This window comes from Vanacampus margaritifer, chromosome 17, assembly GCF_051991255.1.
Source record: "Vanacampus margaritifer isolate UIUO_Vmar chromosome 17, RoL_Vmar_1.0, whole genome shotgun sequence".
Classification (NCBI taxonomy): Eukaryota; Metazoa; Chordata; class Actinopteri; order Syngnathiformes; family Syngnathidae; genus Vanacampus; species Vanacampus margaritifer.
The window spans coordinates 16387067-16412308 of NC_135448.1; the positions used below are offsets into that span (position 1 = coordinate 16387067).

Sequence of the window (25242 nt, forward strand, 5' to 3'; positions counted from 1 at the left end):
GTTCAAAGTCGTCGTTTGTGTCTTTAGTAGTACAATTATGCCTACTTTTGAAATGAATTTTGTTTCCGTCTGTCGGAACATAGCTCAGTATATTAGCAATGATTAGTCTTTATTGTCACCATTAATGCTTTCCCAACTTTCAATGAATATACTTGTCGTAGGTGATATAAATCTGATGCATTATTAATATTATTATTATTATCTCCCTAAAGATGTTGTAGGCGTTTGAACTCCTCTCATTTTCAACCACTGATTCCGCCATTCATATTTAGAGCTGCTATCACTGGCATGGACTTTGCTGACGCTGGCTACGGACGGGTCATGAAGGACAGCAGTGAGAGGGAAAGAGAGCAAAGCATAGATAGAGATTAATTTAATGCCTTTGGAAAGAGGGCAGGAAATGGCAACTAAATACTCTCGTGAGATTCCGCGCAAAAAAAGATTTGAGCCGCTCGACCGTAATAAGATATTTAAATCGCCCGTGTGCTCGTGGGTATTTCCGCGAGACCGCAAAAATAAACCTTGCTATACTTTATGCTATTTGACTACTGAGAATTTCCTACATAGAGCGAGAAAATATTTTTTTTTTGAAGGGAAATATTAATACTCGCATTGCAGGAGATGGCCATTGCTTGTTTTATTTTCTGTGGGAAATGAGTCTAGCATGTTAACAAGTCATCAACTTAGGGACGTCATTATGAGGTTAATGATTGCTAATTGCACTTAAGTGGCTCTGGCTGATTTACATTGCATTAGTCTGACACATATTTAGACATAAAACAAAAAATTGACATTGTAAACACTATTTTATATGACAAACCACACAGCTGGATCAAAAATTCTCCCTGTACACCACATTGTTGAAATGATCAAGTTCATCCTAAGAGAGCCATCACCCAATAGCACACTTCATCTTCTCCAATACTAGCATTTTCCAGTTGGGTCACAGCAGTAAATCCTATCGTGCTTCTTCCTCTCTTAATCATGCCTAAATTGCCAAGAGACAAGGGATTTTCCAACCGGAGACCCCAACAACTCCCAGAGTAAAAACTACAGCACAGAAGTTGCTGTCACATCACTTAACACACTTAATGCAATTGAGCTATCCATCCAGAGGTTATCATCATCATCATCAATTTTCTATCCCTGTATAAGCTTCACTCGCAATGATGTTTATACCATATTACACTAAGTGCATTGGGAGTCTTAAAATACCCGTGCTTCCTCACAGTGGGAGGTTGATCATCCCGGGGGGGAAAAAAAAAATCTGGATGTTCAGTAACGACGCACATTTGATTGTTCATGGGTCAGACTATAATGCATGTCATTTCAATGGAAGAAATATGAAGAAATATGCTACGTGGTACTCACCAATGCAGGCATGTACGCGGACGGTCAGTTGGGTTCGTAAAACGACACTGTGCTTTTTCCCTCTGGACCTTTGGGAGAGAAAAATACACATTTACGGTCATTCCAATAGTAAAGTAAATTCTGTTGGCATTCAAGGTTTTCATTGGCTTTGGTGCCATTACTAGTGGTCTACTAGTAATGATCGGTAGGTAGTCTGTCAAGAGATTTTTGCTGATAATCAAAAATTGTTAAAATCCCTACATTTCCAAACGTCACAAGCATTAACTTTCTATTTCATGCAAATTGGCCATTTGGACTCAAACTACATTTAACACGGGAACATACATACATACAGCGGATATTAGATGTCGACACACATCTTATCAAATGTCAGGTTTTTGCGATACGAGACCACGATAAACCATTTCAAACATTTTTACACTATTAATATGATCTACTACTACTATTTCGAACTGTTCATAATTCCATCCATCTTGACCAAGGCCCAGTTCCCGCCGAAGGGTAACAGCCCCAAAGTGTGACGCTGCCGTATGCTACCTGTGAGATTTTTTTTTTGAAATCACCAAAACCTGGCATTTGAACAGGGGTGTGTAGACTTTTTATATCGACTGTAATATTATAACCTTAATATTGATTTGTGTTCACATGATTTGATAACCTGCTGCACTAAGAACTAAATGAATTTGAATGAACCCTAAATGTGTTTTTGGTCACTTATTGATTTTTGAAGGTGAGTAATCAGTTTTTGTTTATGTTATATTTGTTTTGGGCTCATGTAGTCTTTTTGTTTTGTTTTGTTTTGTTTTTCTCCAGTGTGCCATATTCATATCTTGTCAACTCGTTAGGTTTTCATTTCCACCTGTTCTCATCAACCCTGTTCCTTGTGTCTACCAATCAACTCCCTGCACCCACTTGTGTCTTGTCCAGGTGTGACTCGTTGTGCGAAAGTGAACAACCAACCTGAGTTCTTTCAGTCTGTGTTTGTTCATTGATGTTGCAAGTCATGTTCTGCTTGTCATGTCGTAATTGTTGCCGTGTTGAATGCCTTCCCTTTGTTTCCTGGTGTTACTTTCAATTATGATTGTTTTAAGATGCTACTATTTAGGATTTCCCCACTGAATTGCCTACCTTTTTTTATTTTGGGAAATAAATTATTTTAATGGAAGATAAATTCCGCCTTGCCCTCCTGATACCTGCTTTGTGACACGAGTGTAGTATTTTAGCATCAGTGGAGTTTTGAACCCTTTGAGTGTGCAATTTATCGTGTAAAAAATGCCATAAAATCCTTAATATTTTTCTGACAAATCTAGTATCAAGTTTGATAAACTATGGCATCCTCTGCCCTTATATGCTGATATACATCTGAGACTAGAAGATGAGGCAGCAGGACTGCAGACAAAACACTACATATAGTCACATATTGTAAGAAAAACAAAATGACGGGAAGGTATGATGGTATTTTGCGCAAACAAATCGAAATCTCGTTTCTAATCCTGGTTGTTTCATCCAACCTGTTGCTAATCTGACTCCCATCACGTCCACGCTGTTGGAATTTCCAGGCAAGCAAGGAAAGCGTTGATGTGATAACAGAACTAAGAAACCCCCTATAATGTGTGAGAAAATCACACCTAAACACACCAAAAAAGTTCTGCTGGATTAGTTTTGTTTAGAACTACAGTACAGAAAAACTATAACTGGACTTGTTTGGTTGTTGATGGAAAGACAAAAATGTTTTCATTGCAGATAATTTTTTTAAAAAGAAGTGCAGGTGTTGAGAACATTCTGTATCATATTGTTACCACTCACAGTGGCGTACCGCTAAACCGTAATGTACGGGTAATTTATAGGTATACTGTATATTTTGACACGTACGTTGTCTGATAATCTCTTCCACATTGCAACAACATTACACCAAAGATGTTGTGCCCATCTCCTTTCCTTTTGTTTACTATCAACTCGGTTGTGACGGGATGCTGCCGGAAACCTTGAAAACTCTGCTCAGGTTGTGTTTTGCTTGTGAAGATTAAATGACCAGGGTTAGGCAAAAACTACTTAACAGATTAAGAGAAAACTTTGTGGAAGAGAAGCAAAAATATCTACTGCACCTTAATTAAGAACTGCTGAGGCTTGGGAAGAAATATCCATCCCCAAACCTGTGAGATGTTTTTCAAGTTAAACCCAACCCCAGCGCATGACTCAGTGCCTTCTGTTAATTCACTGTGACCTTTGTTTAAAAAAAAAGAAAAAGAAATCCGCATTGATTGAAAGGCACTGGGTTCCAATCCAACCAGTTTCTCCAGATCGCAGCCACTTAAAAAAGTCACGCCTTGATTCACCTGTCTGTTATCTGGAAGCACAGCTGACAAAGTAGACACATGAGACAAACAAATGGACACAGGTTTTGTGGTTTTGTCTTTGCTTAGTGCGCTGCCGCTGGCGTCCAAACAGACCCGCATACCTCAAACCCCTGCAAACAAGCTAGGACTTAAGTGGTGTGATTCTGTGAAGTAGACGGGCGAAACACTCAATATTGTTTTGCTATAAGTCCTCTACGATTATTGTAACGTGTGGTGGCGCCGAGCCTATAGTTTTTCTTTCGGCTAAACAAAGTGAATCCGTGTACTGCCAATCCTTTTGTTGCTCTCCCGTTTTGTTTTTGTTTTTTTTGCTCTTGCACCGCCTGTTGTTCCAGATTGGTTGAGAACTCCCTTGAGTGAATCACAATATAAATCTGGCTATTGTCAGGTTAGTTAGCGATAGCACTTTTAGCATAAAAAGCTAACAGATTAATAATTTACTAGTGTAGTAGGCTATATAGAAGTGAATAAGCAATCATTGAGGCCACTTTTCCCTTCAGTGCAGTTAGCGTTAGCACTTTTAGCATAGAAAGCTAACAGTTGCCACATGGACTAGCAGGGCTTGTGTTATTATTAACCATTAGAAATGCACAGTTAGTGCAACATGAGTTGTAGGGAACGAAGAGCAATTAGTCTGAGTGTTTCCACAGAGTTTCATACTTTCCATGAACTTCTGCTCCAAACAAATCTACTATCAAGCTACTTATTACTGAATGGGGGAAGTTTGCGTATGTGTTGGTTTGTTCAAGTGAGAATAGTTAAATGGATGTATTCCTATGGTATGTGGCAAATGATTAGTGATGATATGAAGAAGTCGTCTCACCCGGTGTCATCCTGCTGGAAGCCTTCCAGCTCGTCCCTTTGCTCCGCCAAGGAAGACTCCAGGTCAAGATAGGTGCCATTGTGGGAAAGCTGCAGCGCACAGTCATCGAGCTATGGAAAACAATAAGAATAATAAAATAATAAATAATAATAAAAATACTTACCACATAAACAATTTCAATCTACACTTTGTAGCCCTTACTATCGCTAAAAAAACAATTCTTGTTAACTGGAAAAATAAACAAACTCTGAATATCGACCAATGGTCTAACCTCCTCATAAATCACATTTTAATGGAAAAAATATCTGCCTCAAATAAAAACCAAATATCAAAATTTATAGAAACATGGTCTACGTATATAGAATTTTTTAACCTAATTCTGGTTACTTAATTCTGTCTGTTAGCGAGAGCCACTACATCGTGATAACTTACATTGATGTTTCTGCATTTGGCAATTTATTATTATATTATATTATTAGTATGGGATTTTTTTTAATGGGCTTTAGGTGAACTGATGAATACACACACACTCGCACGCATGCACGCACACACACACACGCACATACACACACTCACCCACATACAAAAAAAATATATATATATATATATGTGTGTATATGTATATATATGTATATATATTTAAAAAAAAATAATAATAATAAAAAAAAAACATTTATTAAATTTTTTTAATTTATTTTGTTTTTTTAAAAAAAGGAGAGCAATGATGATGTCAAATCGAATGAACAATACTGAGCTCTCCTGGAAAAAAAAAAAGAAAAAAAAAAGGAAAACAATAAGACATGGTTTGTTTGAATAGATGGTTTACAAAAATCAATTGAGATGTCAAAACTCAATTTGATTTCAGTTTGATGCGAATTTGCGACACTCGCCTCGGGTTCAAGTTATAGTTGGTCTCCACGACAGTGTTTGCATGTGTTTCAAAGAGATTTTCATCTGGGGTTTGAACATGACAACAGTAGGGGGGCCCTTTTTCATGTGGCTCAGTTTTAATGTACTGGGGAATTAACTTGTTGGGGGTACAACTAAAGACAGTAGATCATAAAACTCAAACCAGAAAGAAACCGAGGGGGGGTTTGTTTAAGTGTAATTCAATTAATGCTGTGTTGTTAACGTAAAGAACTCTATAGGGTAAATGTGTACGTGGAAATTGGTGTCCCGCCGCGAACAACCAATAAATGCGGTCGTGACATCTGCTTTTACTTCATCCAAGGTAACACTGCAGTGCATTGTGCGTCAGAGTCGCTCCATTACATTGTGTAACTGGAAACCCCGCAGTGTGTTTGAGACCAGGTGCACAAGAATATATCTGTACACGACTTCCATTGATGTTTATGAGCACGGTCACAAGTTGACAGCAGGTGCTCCGAGCTGTCCCGGCGACTACGCATAATAAGTAACATATCTCACCAGATGTAAATATAAAAATGCCCACACTCAAAAAAATGTGACTCTAAATTGGTCATAGGTCTGAGTGTGATTGGTTGTTTGTCTATATGTGCCCTGTGATTGGCTGGAAAGTTGAGGGTGTAATCACCAGGCATCGGCTTCAGTTGCCCTCAATCCGAAAGAAGACACGTTGTATAGAACATGGCCATAAAGCTAAAAAATAGCAGATTCAAGAACAGAGGTCACTAACATGAAATAAAGGTCATTAATTAACATTCCATCGATTATCAACACGGCCACATTTTGAGGCAGAAATTTTCGTGTCAACCAATTTTGTTTGGTTGACTGACTTGACTCTGATGATAGTGATGATGATGAAAAGTAATTTGAGCAAATGTATTTCAGAAGTGGGTATGAAACTGGTAAATGTTGCTACTTTTTCAAAAAAACTAAGCTAGTGTTTGTCTCAAATTGCTGATGAATGAGATCAGAGTCCAAAGTGTTGAATTAGCATTTAGCACCTGTGCGCTATCAGTATGGCATTGACCTGGAATGGTCCCGGGTTGCGATGCCAAGCACCCCCCCCCCCGCTGGAGCATGACGACACAGCGGGACCGGCAGGCGCTGATCACAATCCCTCCCTCGGAAACAGAGACGGCCCGTCGGTCGGTCTCACAGCATAAATATAACCCGGCTATATTTACTCGAGGTTGCGTCCACTCAGGAACTCAAGGGTAGGTGTGTCCCTGAAGCTCGGGGAGTTGAATGGCCAGTTCTATATGAAGCTTGTCAAATTTAGAAATCGTAGATTATTCCGGAACTAAGCAGGCCACAAGCAAAGGCGGTGACTTTGGGTCTTGTTCTAGTTCCTCTCTCACTTTAATCTGAGCCAAATCCTAATCCAACAACAGAGGAAAGGCAAAACATGGGACAGTAAATAATCAGACACAACCCTGATTAAAAACGCAGTCGGGAAAGGAGATTAAAATGCATTTGTAGCTGCGTTTCCGTGTTTGACACCGTATTATTCAAAGGACGGTCAATTTGCTCTTCACGTTGTGTGCCTAATGCTCGGTAATACTCCAAATCTTCATCACAGCACACATAATTGACAAGAGAATGATCATTTTAACACTGCACTCATTTAAATAAAACTCAACCTTGTGCTGCCCCACTGCCCCAATTTGAAGTTGAAATAAGACAAAAGCCTTTCTTGTGCCACATCTGTCCACATTATTCAGCGCGTTTACCGACCGCTCTCATTCCACAAATACCTCGCAGCCACTTTTATCCTTTTAATAGTCGAGTGGAGCTTTTGTTATCTCTATCAAGCCCTATCAACTATTCACCTTGCACACTCTCAATCACACATGCTGCTTAGACGAGTGAAACTAATAACCATCCAAAGCGTCTCAAGTAACTAAAACTCTCCGGTGGGCGAGTGGATGCAGTTCCAGGAGCAACTGTAAGGTCCCAGGCCGTGCCCAGAATCACTTAGGAGCAAGTATTATTTACACTCATTTAATCAAACTCTCCCCGAAGTGGAGAAGCCGGGAGAAAAGGGAGAGTAATTATTTCCGTGTTAGAATAACACAAAGCTTGCTTGTGTTCCCCGCACTGGTATCGACCCCATTATGTAACTTGGAGGATGACTCTTTAAGAACTTTCTACAGTCAATCAGAGTTGCACTTTGAACACAAGTGGGTCGGGTGCGTGCATTATCGCCTCTAATAAATGGTGCGGTAATGAATTGTAAGGAGCAGTCTATTGGGCACATTAATAGTGGAAATGTTTTAAAATATGGTTTCTTAAGATAGAACCCAGGGGGCAGCAGATTCAATGAAAAAAAGACGAGGCCCCGGAATTGAACTCTGTGGAACACCGTACGTTGGTGGGCCAGGTGGCCAGGCTAATTAAACGGTGGTGGAAGCCCTAGGAAGCAAAATGAAATTCATGGAAAGCCTACTACTACTTTATTTGGCCTTAATCAGAAGCACTTACAGTGTTTCCCGCAAATTTGAAATCTACTTGGGTGGGTGGATTCCGGCGGTGGGGATGTGAGGTGGGTCTCAGTCCTGTTACCATGTCTCCTCTAGCCTCACGATCCACAAGTGAGTGACGACAGACTAACGTTACATGCGGTATATCCTGTCGCGACACTTTTTTTTTTTCTTTTTAAATATATTTTTAAAAAATGTTCTTGAAAACCTCTTGGGTGGTGGCCAAAATTGGGGTAGCACGCCCAAGTATTAACATGGTGTGGGAAACACTGACTTAGGTGACAAGAGTGTTGCTGATTAACATTTAATATGAGTTTGGATATGGCTGGTTAAAAAAAAAACATAGCAACGTCCCAATTTTGAGAGGGTGTGAACACTAATGCAACCACTGTCAGTTTGTTTTTATTTTACCTGCACTTTTACTTGTACAGTCTTTAGGGCACATTAATAGTGAAAATGTTTTGAAAGTATTGATCTTTAGCTTGTTTGTTTTTTTTAATATTGCAAAAACTGGCATTTAAACAGGGGTGTGTAGACTTTTTATATCCACTGTACACATATGCAAGCTCTAAACTGACATCGCCAACTTCTGGCCTGGCATGCATAATCTAACATTTCAAGTTGATTTTGCACTTGTGGGATTGTTTTGTCAACACGTGAAAACTTTTAGTCAGCTGTTGACGCGTAAACGTCCCCTTATTCCACGCCGTGTGTTTAAGCACGTTTGAGCGTCTGAACTGGTGTGCGGTCAGCGAGGTGGAAGGAGGAGACAAGGGGGGGAAGAGGTCATGAAAACCATGTCACCTAAAGTGAGAAGAACAAAGTGTCGCAGGCATCCGGGCCTCGGCCGCAAGAATTCTGGGCCCAGTGACCTATACTTTATGTGTAACCCAGCTGGCCATTCGCAAAAGTCACAACATAATCATACAGTAGGTTTTGCTGAGAGAAGGACAGGGGAGGTTATTTTGCTTTGACAAAGAGACGTTATCAAATATTTTAAAAGAATCAACACTCATTGAGTGTCAAACCGCCGGCAAGTGTGCCATGTTTCAATAACATAATCCCAAAGAAGTCCCTTAAGCATTAGCTTTGCAATCTGACGGGGGGGGGGGGGGGGGGAGTGCAACTTTTCAGTTCCATCCCTATAATCTAAACTGGGTATCCAGTTGCCATCGCACACAAATTGCAAACACCAACGCAAGCCGTTGCCATCTGTCCATGTAAAGGTTGTAATCATAAGCTTTTCTGCGCTGCGGGCCATTTTTCATTTGTTTTGCGGCTTTTAAATACGGGGGCAGCTCGAGATCGGCTGGTGTGGAAAACCACTTTGCTGTCGAAAGTCGGTTTGCTGTCAGAAATGTGTGCGAGCGCTTCAACTCTTTTCAGATCACTTTTTTTTTTTTTATACACCTTCAACTTTTTGTCTTACAGTAAAAACAATGTCGCATATGTGGTCATAACGGAGTATGTGAGTGCCTGGAAGGAATGCGCTGCTGTTTTGGAGTTTTCCCTCTGGCTCCTTTCGGACCTTGAACTTGGCATCTTTTGCTTTTCACATACCCGTCATAAACTGACAGTGACCACTATACACCTGTGTGTCAGGATACTTCCAGCTAAATGAGGCAGCTGGAAATTATTTGAGCGCTTGCGCTAATAATGACTTTCACAGCGATCTTTACACTTGCATAATCTTACTGTATTTGTAGACCTTTCCTAAAATATGGCCAGCGTATCACACCGTGGGATTAAATGAGGACAGTTCATCATGAGCAAAAGGACATTTGCGGTGGAGTTTGTTGCTACTGTAAGCTCGGAGGCAAACATTTGCGATATATTTCACCCCTCAGGCTGGTGACCAGTCATGTGCTTTTAAAATAGGATCTGGGTGGCTGTTAGGGAAGTTTTCTTGGATTTGAAGGTTGCAAAATAACCTTGGTAAGTTGCAGCAAAACATTTTGGAGGGGCAAAGTGTTGTATGGTTGAAATAACGTTTTTGAAATGGATGCATTTTCATGATGGAATTACAAGGTACTAAATATCCAATCAGATCGCTTGATTTGACTTGTTAGGTATATTTGTGTTGCAATTCAAATACGATTCCTATTTTTTCTTTTTTTTAATTTAGTCCCACATTCCCAGGTAAAAAATATGTAATAAAAAATTTAAAAAAAAAATTACTGATACTCTCTACTGCATTTAGTAAAAAAAAAAATGCAGTACTGATGACCTTTTACTTTTCCCCCCACATTTGAAAACATATATTTGTACTTTACATTCTCAAAATCGGCAGGTTACTTTTTTTTAACCTGGGCATATGATGACATAAAAAGGCATAATTAAAAAGATATATACAAAATAAGTAACACTATTAATTGATTCCTTTTGTACTGAGTCAAAATTACCACGAGGTGCCTTTTGAGAATTCATTTTTTTTCCACCCAAACAAACTTTTCCTTTGAACTCCATTCATTGTATGAAGAACTTGTTATGAGGTTAGGAATGCATAATAAGCTCCCGCAGACAATGCAAATCCATGCTGACTGGGTGGACAATGACAGGGTGGACAATTTTGACTAATGTTAAAATTAACCTTCACTTAGCAACATGATTCAGTTAGCAAACTGACTGCGTACTCTTAGACAAAGAGCCCCCCCCCCCATATTGATATTTATTTTCTGATATTGCTTGGTGAAATCCTACCGCACACAAAATATGATGAAAATTTCAAAACAAGTGTAAATATTTACTCTTTAACTAACCAGTGTTTCTTCCCGCATCGAAGAAAAACAAAATGCTGGTCATAATGTCAACTAAAAACATCGGCAGGTTTCCTAAAGGCGCGGTTACACCATCATGACAGGGTGGACAGCAATTTCAGGGACATTCATGATGAAAACGATGAAAATGGCTCAAATAATTTGTTGTTGATAATAACATATTTGTTTAGTATACACAGGGCAGTTAGAACATTTGAAAATATTGTATTGTTATAAAAATGTTTGACCAGTTCCATTTTGCTTGATTTATGATGACTGAAAAATTCTGAGGACACCAAAGGCACGTCATAGTGATACTGACCCACTTACAATCCTTTTTATTTTTCATTTACTTTTGCTTACATACAAAAGAGCCAGTAAAGTAATAAATGTTTACCTTGTGCGGAGCCTTGAGGAGCCGGTGGATGCCGGCGAGTTGGTTGATGAGGGGGATGTCCTCCCTGAAGGTGTACAGCGGCGGTCGGGTCGGTTCCGGGAAGTTGGTGCTGTTGAACGGATCGGTGTCGTCTAAAAACTGAACCCTGCACACAAAGGTGGCCATGGTGCATCCATGCAAGTGGCGGCCAGCTTCCCTGAGGCTGCTGAGAGCTTCTCAATTTGGTAACCAACACAAACAAACAAGCGTTGTCAAGTGGGAACCCGGGTCCGAGGTGGGGGGGGGAGTTAGGGAGGTTAGTCCTGATCCCGAACCGATGGACAACAGGTCACTCACTAATGTTGTCCCGTCTTCCAGTAGTTTTTAGTTTTTTTTGCACTGCCCTGTTTTATTCTGGGAAAGGCAGGTGGCCAGTAAAAGGGGACGTAGGCGGACCCCAGCAGCAGCCTGGTGCCGGAGAGTGTCCGTCTGACACTGACAGCCGCTCTTCTGTCTGTATGAGAGTCCCACTAAATCCTCCCCCCTCCTTCTCATGCGAGCACACACAAGCACTCGCGCACTGGTTGCACTCGAAGTGTGACGCATCAATACAATATGCCCTTATTTGTTGTGGTTCTTTATGTTTATATTTCAAAAGCGTTCTTGTCCCCCCCCCCCTAACCCCCACCCCCACCCACTGATTTTGTTTTTTTATTCATGAAAGCAGCATGGTTTTTTTTTTTACGTTTTTATCATGTAAATAAACTTCAAATGCACTTCAGCTCACATTGTTGTTGTTGGGCATTTAAAATATTACAGTGTCCTCAATATTAACGGACCTTTGTCTCGTCGATTTGTGGCCGCTGTAGGCTTACATGACGGACAGACAGATGGACAGACAGGCAGCAGTGGTGTCTATAGTCAATAGGGGGCGCTAGAGCACCGCTCCACCACGCATGGTGGGCAACACGTTACTTTCCTTGGGGTAATTAAAAAAACAAAACAGATATAATATATTCATTATTATGATAGATAGATAGGCACACCTCACGGAACAGTAGTTGGGAATCACATCTAGTCTTCTATTAGCATGAACTAACCATGTTTTTCGATTATGTAGTCCATCTGTCCAAGTAGGAATAGTTTCAGCACGAACTCGCGTGATTTAAAGTGCATTGCGAACCAATGGCGCCCTCTTGTGGTTGTAGCTTTTAAACGCAAGCGCCGTGGTGTTAATCATCCATCCAGGCATCGATTTTCTACCACTTAGCCTGTTCAGGGTCACTGGTGAGCATGACTCATAAACTAATGTGTAATATCTTACACGTTCATATTTGCAGGGGAGTAGCAGCAAAGTTGCTGTCACGTTTTTGTGATAATTCATCACATTGTAAATAAAAAGTCACAAATGTGGCCCACACGCAGCACCAACAGTGTGTAAATTATTTGTTTTTATTTATTTTTTTAATTATAAATTATTGGGGAAAATTAGTCAGGTGGTCATTTTCACCTCTATCCAGGAAGTTTTTCCTAGACGGTGGGGGGAAAATGACGGTTCAATTTAGTAGGCTACAGAAAAGCTGTTTAGAAGAAAAAAAAAGGCAGGAAATGGAAGGCTTTTATAGACAGTGTAAGAGTTTGTAGTGTTGGTAAAGCAGGCCAATGAATCCCATTTGCTACCAGGGGGTTAGGCCAGTGCCCTCAATTGCAGACAGTAAAGCGTTTTAAAGCATTTTGGATAAAAGCCCTATAAAAGTGCGGTCTGTTTACGATTGCGTGTATCGCTTGCGTGGAAACTGTAAACACCATCTGTGCATGAAAATCGACCTCAAACACATGATACATGCAATCCACTGCTAATTTAATTAATCATTTGTATTTAAAATGATTATTCCTAGCGGCAGTCCCGAGTTTAAGCTTGAGAGTTTTGCATGTTGCTGAATCTTGGACTCGCTGTTCATGAACACATTCATAATGGTCAGAATCAAAAACTGCGATGAGGCTAGAGGTGAAAATGAATGAAATAACATTGAGCACAAAAAAACAAACAAACAACGTACATACATTCAAGTAAAGAGTGTGCGTGGTTACTTATAAAGTCAAACTAGCAAAGTAAACAGGCCTCAACGTGACATGACTCCAATAGAGCAATTACTTATACAGATTGCCATTCAATGTGACAGTCGTGTCATATCAGCTGATTTACATCCGCTACCAGCAACACACACACACACACACACACGCGCACGCACAAAACAATCCCGGCAACAGAATGAACTTTCAACCCTGCGTTCACCCCACACGCAGCGTCATACATGATAATAGAAGACAATAAAAACAACCTTTTTTTCAAGGTGATATAATAAAGATTAAAATCGTCCTTGTATATCAGATTTTTTTTTTTTAATGCTCTCCACTCCGGTTCCATGAATATCGTCACTCCCCGCCATCTTTTCAAGTGCAGTAAACAAGGTGCGCACCTACAGTTCCTATCAGTCAAGTTATCGTGATAAGTTTACCTTGGTGTGTCCCACGGTTTCTTTTATGATCAGCCTCCTGTGACCTTGGGCATTAGTTTGGGCAAAATACTCTAAGTCTGGTCTCTGAGTTCTCAGTTAATGTTTTAAGGAACAAGTGATTGTGTTTTCCCATGATTTGATTTCAAAATGGCTACCATGATGTCATTGGTATTCATCGTCGTGAATGATCAACTTCGCTAAATGTGTTACCATAGTCTGGACAAAACAAACGGTGTACTTATTTTGTCCAATTTTTACCAAGCCAATTGTTTGGTCCACATGTATGTCAATCACAATCACAAACAAAGCGATTCATACGATAAAATAATTAACTCATTCACTGCCATTGACTTCTATAAACGTCAAAAAATAAACTTTACTTAACTATTTTTCCCCCACTTTTGTTAACAAGAGTATGAAATCCTAGACTTTTTTAAATAATCTTTTTTATTTGTTTGGGAAAATATTATTAAAAATTAGGGGCGTCAGGCGATTACATTTTTTTTTAATTGTAATTAATTATTTAAATAGTTAACTCACAATTAATCACTCATTCTAAATCTGTTCTAAATGTACAATATTTTTTTCCTAGGTTTTCTTACTGTTGACAAAAGTGGAAAAAATGTTAAACTAATAGAAATAGTTCAAATTAATTTTTGACGTCTATAGCCGTCAATGGCAGCGAATGAGTTAAAAAGGAATTCAGCTGGTAAAATGCTTCCTGTTTACTTTCACATTCACGTTTGCTTTCTCATTGTCATCTAACAGCTAGCAAGTATCCAATGTTTTCATCTTACTGGAACTAGAGCTACTAGTTCCTGGTGGAAATTTCTTGTATATTTGATTTTCAGCGAAAATGTAGTGTCCCGGTATTTAATTTTGAAAAACTGGTCACCCTAAATGAGCACTAAAGCTAAGCTAAACTGAGCTAAACAAAGCAATTCCAGTATTTTTCCTTTACTATTGACAACCAAGTTCACGTTAGTCTACTACTAATCCAGTTCACTAAATGACCTCAATAGGGGGAATTTTTTTTTCTAGAGATGTAACATCATCTTATCAGTGTGTGTAAATGCTATACAAACCGCCATGTTTATATGATGAGCACTTATGTAGTGAATTTGTTTATTACCTCCTCTTAGGTAATAAACAGCAAAGACCCCTCACCCCTCCTCCGACGGCTCATCACAGACACTGTAATAGAAGTTCAATCAGCAATTTTTTCTTAAAAGAGACACCATGCACAGGTGTCCGAAAAGTCAATATACCGGTAGGCCTACATGTTCTTTTTTTCAATTTTGATTTAGGTATTATTCAGACATATGTCAGATGAAGCCATCATCAGTTGACAGCTTTTTGGATTTTTTGTTCATTGTCACTGGAGCAGCATTGCAGAACTGCCACATATCAAAACTTTCTTATTCACCATTTCCTGACCTAAGCCAGGGTGTACAAACTTTGGCCCTGGGGCCATTTACGGCCAACCTTCCATTTTTTAGCGGCCCCGCGGCATTCTTTCTTTCTTTTTTTTTTTTAAAAGGACACTCCTACTATTATTTTAACATAAGTTGTACAAACTATGGCCCTGGGGCCATTTACGGCCAACCTTGCCTTTTTTAGCGGCCCCGCGGCTTTCTTTCTTTCTTTTTTTTTTTTAAAAGGACACTCCTACTATTATTTTAACATAAGTTGTACAAACTATGGCCCTGGGGCCATTTACGGCCAACCTTGCCTTTTTTAGCGGCCCCGCGGCATTCTTTCTTTCTTTTTTTTTTTTAAAAGGACACTCCTACTATTATTTTAACATAAGTTGTACAAACTATGGCCCTGGGGCCATTTACGGCCAACCTTGCCTTTTTTAGCGGCCCCGCGGCTTTCTTTCTTTCTTTTTTTTTTTTAAAAGGACACTCCTACTATTATTTTAACATAAGTTGTACAAACTATGGCCCTGGGGCCATTTACGGCCAACCTTGCCTTTTTTAGCGGCCCGCGGCTTTCTTTCTTTCTTTTTTTTAAAAGGTCACTCCTACTATTATTTTAACATTAGGTGTACAAACTATGGCCCTGGGGCCATTTACAGCCAACCTTCCCTTTTTTAGCGGCCCCGCGGCTTTCTTTCTTTCTTTTTTTTTTTTTTAAAAGGACACTCCTACTATTATTTTAACATAAGTTGTACAAACTATGGCCCTGGGGCCATTTACGGCCAACCTTGCCTTTTTTAGTGGCCCCGCTCTTTCTTTCTTTCTTTCTTTATTTTTTTTTCATTTGTTTGTTTCTTTTTTTTTCCATTTGTTTGTTTGTTTCTTTTTTCTTTCAAAGGACACTCTATTATTTTAACACTATTACGATGACTAAATCTTTCTAGACAGGCAAAAATATATAAATACATTTATAGCTGAAATAGTTATGATGTTTCTCTTCAATAACACTGTGGAAAATAAAGACAACACAAAATTGTGTTGTTCACATTTTGCTCTTTGCCAACGTCCAATTTATGGAAATTTCCGAAGCATCTTTTCTCACTCGAAATGACTCGCCAAGCTCAGCACACAGGCTCAATGTTAGCTGCGCCATTTTACACAGGACGTCTCTGTTTTTACAATGTCGATTATGCATGCGAATATGCGTTAATGTTTAACCCTTTTCCCCCAAGACATTGTTTTCCCATTTTTATTTTTTTTATTTTTTTTTATGGGACCTCTTAAAAACCCTTTTCCGTTACCGTAGTAATTTTCATATGTTTTCTAGCCTCGACACAATTTCCACAACGTAGCCTCTTTACTGTATGTGCTGTGCTGTAGAAGATGAGCGTCAAGGCATTGAGACTTTTTTTTTTTTTTAAGTTTAAAAGAGTTTAAGTTTGATTAAATCGTCATGTGCATCTAATAAGAAGATGATTATACATGTATGGGGATTCTTAACGGCTCTGAGGGATATCATAACAATGACAAAAATGAGTTGCGCACGCACACCTGCGCTAAGTGATACATAAAAGATTAGTGTTTAGTAACACACACACACTAAAACGTGATTGAAAACAAAGCATGAAGTTCATTATCAGTCAAGATCTCACGCACACTTCAAGAAAAACTCACATTTCTAACGTTGGTTAATAATTGCGTAAGAAAGGAACACTGATTAGATCCTCCCTTTGCACCGCCTGACAATAATTGTACACAGGAAGGAAAAACAACACAGAGTGAAAAATGTTAAAAAAACGTGACCATGTTTTAGTTTTGGAAAGTGACAAGAGGAGGAAATCAAATGCGTGCTTATCACTAAGCAATATAATCAAATTGGTCCTGGTGAGATAAGATAAGGAAAATAAATGATATCTGATCAGATTGTGGATCATTCTTTTATTTCAATTCCACACAAGGACCATGAAAGCGTTTGGTGCTTTAAATGCATTATTTAAATTCAGTTACATCACATTAAAGTGAATCCAAGTGCATTTTTATACGTTTATACATTATCTTATCATCATGTCGACCCTTTGCCTCACAAAAATGAGGCGCATCATATTTATACGGTCAGTGCAAAGTGTCGCCGATCATGTGATGCATTAACCATTGTCGAGAGGGTGACACCTACTGATAACTGCGCTTCAGCGGCCACGGGTGACAGTAAAAACTTCAGACCTCGTGCCGGGAGCACACAGTGACACTTGAGAGAGGACGACACTCCACAGAGGACATCCGCTTGTCGTGAAGGGGAAGACGTCAACACATTCAACATGAAGCTGAAGCTACCGAACCCGGGACTGGACGATCGGATTCCCTCTCACGGGGAGCTGGAGAAGATGGAGATGGACGAGGCGGGGGACAGACCCAAATGGGACAATAAAGCCCAGTACCTGCTCACCTGCGTGGGGTTCTGCGTGGGGCTCGGCAATGTCTGGAGGTTCCCGTACCTGTGCCAAAGTCACGGAGGAGGTAGGCTAGCCGCTGGCATCAGAGCTTGTGAAATTCAAACGGACATTTTCTAAAGCTTTGTGGATGTTGATTCCCTGCGAATGTCCCCTCCAGGTGCGTTCATGATCCCCTTTCTAATCCTGGTGGTTCTGGAGGGAATCCCGCTACTGCACCTGGAGTTTGCCATCGGGCAGCGCTTGAGGAAGGGCAGCGTGGGCGCGTGGAGGTCAATTAACCCCTACTTGACTGGAGTTGGTGAGTAAAAAAAAAACGGAATCGTTGTACAGTGAACCCTATTTATATGCGAGGTATATTGCCCATAAGATGGCGGCAATGCACTACTTTTGTCTAAAATGAAACTGCTTAACTCATTTCAAAAATATTTACTTGACTCAATGAGTTCATAATGTGAAAGCAAAGCGCTACTTTTGTCTAAAGTGGAACTCCTCAAATGACTTCAACATAGTTCCTCGATGCCAAAGTAATCCTTTGGAATGTGTGAATTTGCAAATGACATTTCTTAAATCACTACAAAGTAGTTCCTTGACACCATGAGTCCAGCAAATGGAAGCAAAGCACTATTTTTGTCCGAGTGAAACTCCTAAACAGTTCCTTGATACCAAAATAGCGGCAAAGTAATTCATTCGATTGTGCGAATGTGCGAATTTGCAAATGAAAATAAATATTTCCTTGACACATTACTCTCTTTATAAGACAGGAGCTGAAATGAAACTCGACTGACTTCAATATAGTTCTTTGACACTAAGATTCCACAAGATGGACGAAAAGCACTCTTTTTGTCTAAATGAAACTCCTCAACTTGCTCCAACAACAAAAGAGCGCCAATATAATCATTTGGAATGTGTGAATTAGCAAATGAAACTCCTTTGCGCCCTCCAAAATATTTCCTTGACACAAAGATTCTATAAAATGGAAGCAAAGCACTCGTTTGTCTTAATGAAACTCCTCATCTCAACATAGTTCCTTGACACCAAGATAGTAATCCTTTCAAATGTGTGAATTTGCCAATGAAAACAAACCTTTCCTTGACACATCACTCTATGAGACGCTGTCTTTGTCTAAATGAAACTCCTCAACTTTGACAACAAAATAGCGTCAATGTAATCCTCCTTCATGACGTCTATGACTGCAGGTATATCATCTTTGATGGTGTCCTTTCTGGTGGGCATGTACTACAACACCATCATGGCTTGGATCATGTGGTACCTTTTCAACTCCTTCCAGGATCCTCTGCCATGGAGCCAGTGTCCACTCAATGCTAACCGCACAGGTACGACTTTCGAGAAGCTCCAAATAATTCAGCAATTGATGTAACGTCGCTCACTATTTACCTGTACTTGCTGCCAACAACCAATAGAGGGCGTATTTGTCCCATCTTTCATTGGAGTGACTCATAACACTCAGCAACATAAACATAGATTGTAAAATTGCACATTTGTGCTTTTAAATGTCAGCGTTTGCTTAAATTACAAATATCACCCGTGAGTGGCTTACACTGTACTGTAATAATATATTTTGTCAACTTTGAGCCCTTTTTGTCATTTATACCATTTGCCTCCAAGGCTAAAATTGCTATATTCTTGCTACAGTATATTATTTTATTATTATTTTAAATCCAAAAAGAAGAATCATTTAGTGAGCATCTTCACCTTAGGGTTCTTCATTTTTTTCCCCCTTCTAGGTCCGGTGGACGAGTGTGAACGTAGCAGCACTGTGGATTATTTCTGGTACAGGGAGACCCTGAACACGTCAGAGTCCATCGAGGACTCTGGAGGTCTGCAGTGGTGGATGGTCCTCTCTCTGGTGTCCGCCTGGACTGTACTCTACGTCTGCTGCATCCGCGGGATCGAAACCAGCGGCAAGGTCTGAGCAGCCCAACAAATTCTCATGCGCCATTTTCATTCCGCATCGTGTTCGATTGAGCTTGTTTGATTTTTGTTCTACAGGCTGTGTACATCACCTCCACTCTGCCATACGTGGTTCTGACTATCTTCCTTATCAGAGGACTCACCCTGAAAGGTTCAGTGGCGGGAATTAAGTTCCTCTTCACACCAGATGTAAGCATTGATGTCAATTTATTGTAATGAATTTTTTTTTTTTATATATATATATAGGCCTAATAACAATAATAATTAATTAATTAATAAATCAATTAAATTCGAATATTTTTTTGGTATACGATAATGCTTATAGTGCTGCTAATATGAGACAAGTTAATTCACGCAAATTATTTTTGAATAACTACTCTGTATGAAAAACACTGACATCTGATGGATATTTTGGGTACTGCACCCTTCACGGTTCAACGTCATACAGTTTTCTGAAGTCACAATAGCACAAATCCGAAAGTAACCGTTGACAAATATATTCCTGAGCACAAAAACAGCATAACATATGATAGGTTAATAAACAAATAGATTCAAATATATATATATATATACTATACTATACCATACTAAAATAGCCTTATGCTGTTCATACAGTTGTAGCTAGAGTCAACATATTTTCTCAAGGCCGGATTAATAATATCTTCGCCATAAAAGGAATAGCGCCCAGATAAAAAAACAAAAACAGTTATTACATTGGCGAGAACTCAATTTTATTGCACTATTACCTTTTATGATTCTCCCACAAAAGGGTGATTTCATTTGAAGCGTGTCATATCAAAGATTACGATCTTCACGTAATAAATACGAGCACGTTTTAGCTCGCAAGGAGGGAGCGTGATATCGTTTCGGATGATATCATTGATCCGTTGTTCATATTATTCCATTTTATTATCAAAGGTGGATGAGTTGATGAATCCCGCAACGTGGTTGGACGCCGGCGCGCAGGTGTTCTACTCCTTCTCCTTGGCGTTCGGAGGCCTCATCTCCTTCTCCAGTTACAATTCTATCCAGTGAGTAAACATCCCGGCGGAACTGAACAACTGCACTTCCGTTACATTATCGACATCTTATTTTTCACGTGCGACCCCGAAGCAACAACTGCGAGCAGGATGCCGTTCTCATCTCCATCATCAACGGCTGCACGTCAGTGTACTCGGCCACCGTCATCTACTCCATTATTGGCTTCAGGGCCACAGAAAAATACGACGACTGCATCGGAGGGTGAGTTATGATGAGCGGCGTGCGGTCGGGGTGGGCGAGTGAGGCGGCGCCGCTTCCTGTTAGCCGTTCTCTGTATGTGAAAAGTGATGACTTGATTCTGATTGCATTTAGCTATTGTTAGATTATTGTTTTTAATCCACAATTTTTTTATATATATATTTTTTAAATATTATGTATATTAAAAAATATATATATATAATTATATAATTTTATATAATTAATTATAATATTTTATTTTATTTTTTTAAGATCCACTTGGGTGTTTTTATTGGTTTGTGTGTAGCCCATGTGCTAGGTTAGCATGCTAGGTTAGCATGCTAGTTCAAGTCATTTGTTTTCTCCCTGCAGCAACATCCTGAAGCTGCTAAACGCCTTCGACTTACCCGAGGGCAACATCACGGAGGGCAACTACGGCGACATGCTGCTGCACCTCAACCAAACCAGCCCGGGTGTCGTACAAGATTTGCAAATACAGACATGCGACATGCAGTTCTTCCTCAGTCAGGTCTGTCGAACGTTTATGGATATTACAACATAAAAACATGTGCGGTGACGTTTGGCGTGATCTTCCGCAGGGGGTGGAGGGAACCGGTTTGGCCTTCATCGTCTTCACAGAGGCCATCACGAAGATGCCGGTTTCGCCAATCTGGGCCGTGCTCTTCTTCATCATGCTCTTCTGCCTCGGCCTGTCCACCATGTTTGGGAACGTGGAGGGTGTTGTGGTGCCGCTGCAGGATCTCAAACTGTTGCCCAAAAAGTGGCCAAAAGAGCTTTTCTGTGGTGATTCTCTCTTTATTGATACTATCGCAGGACAATTCATTAGGTACACCTGCACCGAATACCGAAACGATGATTCTGCCTGCGACTATTATGTCGTCGCTATAGATTGATAAAAGTAAATACATGTTTTTTCGGACGAGTCATTGGCTCACAATATGTAGAGAATACATCTATAAAAAATGAGTATTTGTCTTTGCTTTCAGGTTTGACATGCGGCATCTCTTTTGTCTTTGGCATCATTTTCGCCCAGCGCTCCGGAAACTACTGGTTGGCTCTTTTTGACAACTTTGCTGGCTCCATTCCTCTTCTGGTCATCGGGCTCTGTGAGATGATCGCCGTTGTCTACATTTATGGCATAGATAGGTACGCACCTCCAGGAAGTTATCGCTCCGTTTGCGTTCTGTAAAAAAATGCTTTCCTCATTGCGTGTTAATTATTCATCCTCATATTTTGAAAAGCACAGAGACGAACTGGTGAGAAACATGGCAGTGCCTTCACAATAGTACAAATCGTACTTTTTAAAATATTAAATTCCAGTGACGAAAACACTTTATGATGTGGAACTACTGTATTTTGGCTGTGATACATTTTCCTCACAACAATTTTATTGTCCTTTTAATTGTTAGGTCATGTCAAGAATGAAAAAAGAGATTTATTGAACCAATTTAATAAAATTGCTTCAAGCAGGAACACACAATTGAATTATATTAATCCAAACTGATACGATAAGTTTAATTAATTATGCGAAAAACATGTTTTAATAATGATAAGTGGTATAATTATATATATTGTTTACCTTCATATACCGTATGGAAGTTGTGTGAAAAACACAGTGGATATAAAAAGTTACACACTTTAAATGTTACCAATGCTCCAATTTAAATGCCAGTTTTTGTGATATGAAATGAAGATGAAAATAAATAATATCGATATTTTTTTCCCCACCATTAATGCAACCTATGATCTGTACAACTCGATTATTAATTAATAAAAATGTTGTTTTTTTTGCCATTTTGGGCCATAACATCATTTTCCAAGCACGTGGGAAAATAATAAATAAATAAATAAATTAGGGTAAGAGATTAAATGCATTAAAAATATCCATTCATACATCCATTTTCTTAACCGCTTGTCCTCACAAGGGTTGCTGGAGCCTATCCCAGCTAGCCTCGGGCAGTAGGCGGGGTACACCCCGAAAAGGTTACAACCATCCACACAATCACACCTATGGACAATTTGGAGTGTTCAATTATGATCACCCGCATTAAAAATATACTTAAAAAAAGAAAATATTTTTTGTACAGTTTATAGGGAACATTAATGTTGAAAAAAGTTTTGAATTGATTTATCTTAGTCTCTTTTTGCATGCTTTAAAACAGTAGCATATGAACAGGGGTGTGTAGACTTTTTTTCCTCATGTTTTTTTTTTTTGAAAAATTCGTCATATCTTTTTTTTTTTTTTTTTTTTCTCAGGAGAGCTAGTATTGTTCATTTGATTTGACATCATCATTGCTCTCCTTTTTTTAAAAAAAAAAAACTAAATTTAAAAAAAAAATGTTTTTTTTTTTTTTTTTTCTCAGGAGAGCTCAGGATTGTTCATTCGATTTGACATCATCATTGCTCTCCTTTTTTTTAAAAAAAAACTAAATTTAAAAAAAAAAAAAATGTTTTTTTTTTAAATATATATACATATATATACATATACACACATATATACACACACATATATATATATATATATATATATATATATATATATATATATTTTTTTTTTTGTATGTGGGTGAATTCGTCATATTTCTGATTTTATCAGGTTTATTATCTTCTCTATCTTGTTATATGACCGCTCTCATGCACGCTTGCGCTTAAACGACATCTTCTATTGCTTCCGCACAGGTTTAACAAAGACATCGAGTTCATGATTGGCCACAAGCCCAACATCTTCTGGCAGGTGACCTGGAGGGTGGTCAGCCCGCTCATCATGGTCATCATCCTGGTGTTTTACTTCGTCACGCAGGTCACAAAGTCTCCCACGTATCTGGCCTGGAACGCAGAGTCGGTAAGCGTCCCGGCACATGTTTGTCGGAGTTAGTCGTGCCACGTCGATCTGATCGCGGCTCCGTGTCGCTTCACAGGAGAACTTTCCCACCCTGGAAGTGCGTCCGTACCCGAGCTGGATCTTTGTTATTATTTTCATCCTGGCGGGCATTCCCAGTTTACTCATCCCGCTTGTGGCTCTCTTCAAATGCCTGCAGAGGAGATGCTGCAAGCGGAGGGACGACGGCGCTGACACAGTGAAGACCATCTCGGCCCAAATTCAGTATTAGCTGGCAAATCTGTTCAGGCTTTTTATAGGATTTTTGTCATGTAAATCTTTTATTTCCACCCTCATTTGTGTTGTTAATAACGTGTTTGCCATTATTGGATTATTGTAATATTTATCTTGTGTATTTTACCATCTACGCTTGTGTATGTGATGTTATCATTTGAATAAATGTGTAAATAATAAGCTATTTTAGTACTGAAAGATCAATAAATGTGGCATTTTTTGTATCATATTATTTGGTATTTTGTGTATTTAAGTCCGTCTTGACTGCCAATGTTGTGATTAAAGTAACACTAAGGAACTTTTCAACATTTTTCCTGGCATTAAGCAACTTTGAGGAGGATGGTAGGAAGTCAATTTGAACGTCACCGCACAACTACTGCTTTCCTGGCAGAAGCTGCAAAACAACCGGAAAGTTTTGTCTGAGGAAACGTGAAAGAAAAAAGGTAAGCTATCCGGGTAAAAGGACAGTCAAAGATCAACATTGGTCCGGCTTTCACTCGCTGGCGTGAGCTAAAAAAAACAACACAACGCGCTTGCCCTCATGGGAAATGTGGTCTTCCTTGAGGCATAACAGTACGGCTTTTGTCCATATGGCGGCGCCATAATCAACGTAAACTGAAAGCTCCTTAGTGTTGCTTTAAAGGGATACTTTCCTTTCTTTTCTTTTTTTTGCCATTTTCAGCAGTAAAAAGTTAATATTTTGTCTATAATTAATTTGATATCTTCATTACTCGCATGTACAATTAATACTTTAAAAAATGTATTTTGCCACACAGTCAACTGAAAATGACATCACAGTTCGTCAGGATAATGACTCGGCGCAGCTTGTGAACGTCACATGACCGGGTGAGCCGTGATTGGTTGTTACCTGAGCTCTGAGTAACTGTGGTGCCATTTTCAGTTGGTGTTAAGTGACAAAATTGGGTTTCTACCAAAAAGGATTAGGGCCAGTGAAGAGAGAGAGAAAAAAAAAGTTTGCCAGAATTCTGACTTTATTCTCAGAATTCTCACTTTAACTTCAGAATATTGACTTTAAAGTGAGAATAATAGTAGCACTAATAAAATCTGACTTCGGACTTTATTAGTGCTACTATTATAGAATTCTCACTTTAAAGTGAAAATTGTGACAATTCTCACTTTAAAATCAGAATTATATGATTAAAGTGAGAATTCTGAGAATAAATTAAATTAAAAATTAACTAATTCTGACTTTATTAATTCTGAGATTAAAGACTGACTTTAATTTCAGAATACTGAGATTAAAGTCAGAATTCTGACTTTAAAGTCAGATTTCTGAGAATAAAGTCCTGCCAAACTTTTATTTTCTCTCTTCACTGGCCCTAATCGCGTATGTAAAATAGCGAGGTTATCAAATATATTATAGAGAGACACTATATCGTGATAACTTACATTGATGTTTCTGCATTTGGCAATTTATTATTATATTATATTATTAGTATGGGATTTTTTTTTATGGGC

The 25242-nt window shown here is 39.1% G+C and overlaps 2 protein-coding genes across 8 annotated transcripts in view; one reads left to right on the forward strand and one right to left on the reverse strand.

The window, feature by feature from the left end:
* Positions 1-11641, reverse strand: part of fhod3a (formin homology 2 domain containing 3a) — a 46094-nt gene extending 34453 nt beyond the window's left edge. For 3 of the 7 annotated variants that reach the window (XM_077548074.1, XM_077548075.1, XM_077548076.1), the window contains exons 1-3: positions 11112-11641; positions 4552-4661; positions 1372-1439 (exon numbers count right to left, since the gene is read on the reverse strand). In XM_077548074.1, the coding sequence (XP_077404200.1) occupies positions 1372-1439; positions 4552-4661; positions 11112-11276 (343 nt within the window). In that variant the 5' untranslated portion in view covers positions 11277-11641. The remainder of the gene's footprint in view (positions 1-1371; positions 1440-4551; positions 4662-11111) is intronic. The other 4 variants (XM_077548077.1, XM_077548073.1, XM_077548079.1 and 1 more) reach the window with 2 other exon arrangements.
* Positions 11642-15741: 4100 nt separating this feature from the next.
* LOC144037268 (sodium-dependent neutral amino acid transporter B(0)AT1-like) lies at positions 15742-23992 on the forward strand. The gene is made up of 12 exons (XM_077548622.1): positions 15742-17544; positions 17638-17778; positions 18677-18814; positions 19226-19407; positions 19491-19601; positions 20331-20443; positions 20526-20654; positions 21003-21159; positions 21230-21434; positions 21638-21797; positions 23331-23493; positions 23570-23992. The coding sequence occupies exons 1-12, from the start codon at positions 17346-17348 to the stop codon at positions 23759-23761; spliced, it is 1890 nt and encodes a 629-aa protein (XP_077404748.1). The 5' UTR covers positions 15742-17345; the 3' UTR covers positions 23762-23992.
* Positions 23993-25242: the final 1250 nt, after the last annotated feature.

Coding starts and splice junctions, on each gene's coding strand:
- LOC144037268 (XM_077548622.1), top strand. CDS start 17,346: ATGAAGCTGAAGCTACCGAACCCGGGACTGGACGATCGGATTCCCTCT. Junction 17,779..18,676: donor CCCCTACTTGACTGGAGTTG/GTGAGTAAAAAA, acceptor CTATGACTGCAG/GTATATCATCTTTGATGGTG. Junction 21,160..21,229: donor TGCAGTTCTTCCTCAGTCAG/GTCTGTCGAACG, acceptor GATCTTCCGCAG/GGGGTGGAGGGAACCGGTTT.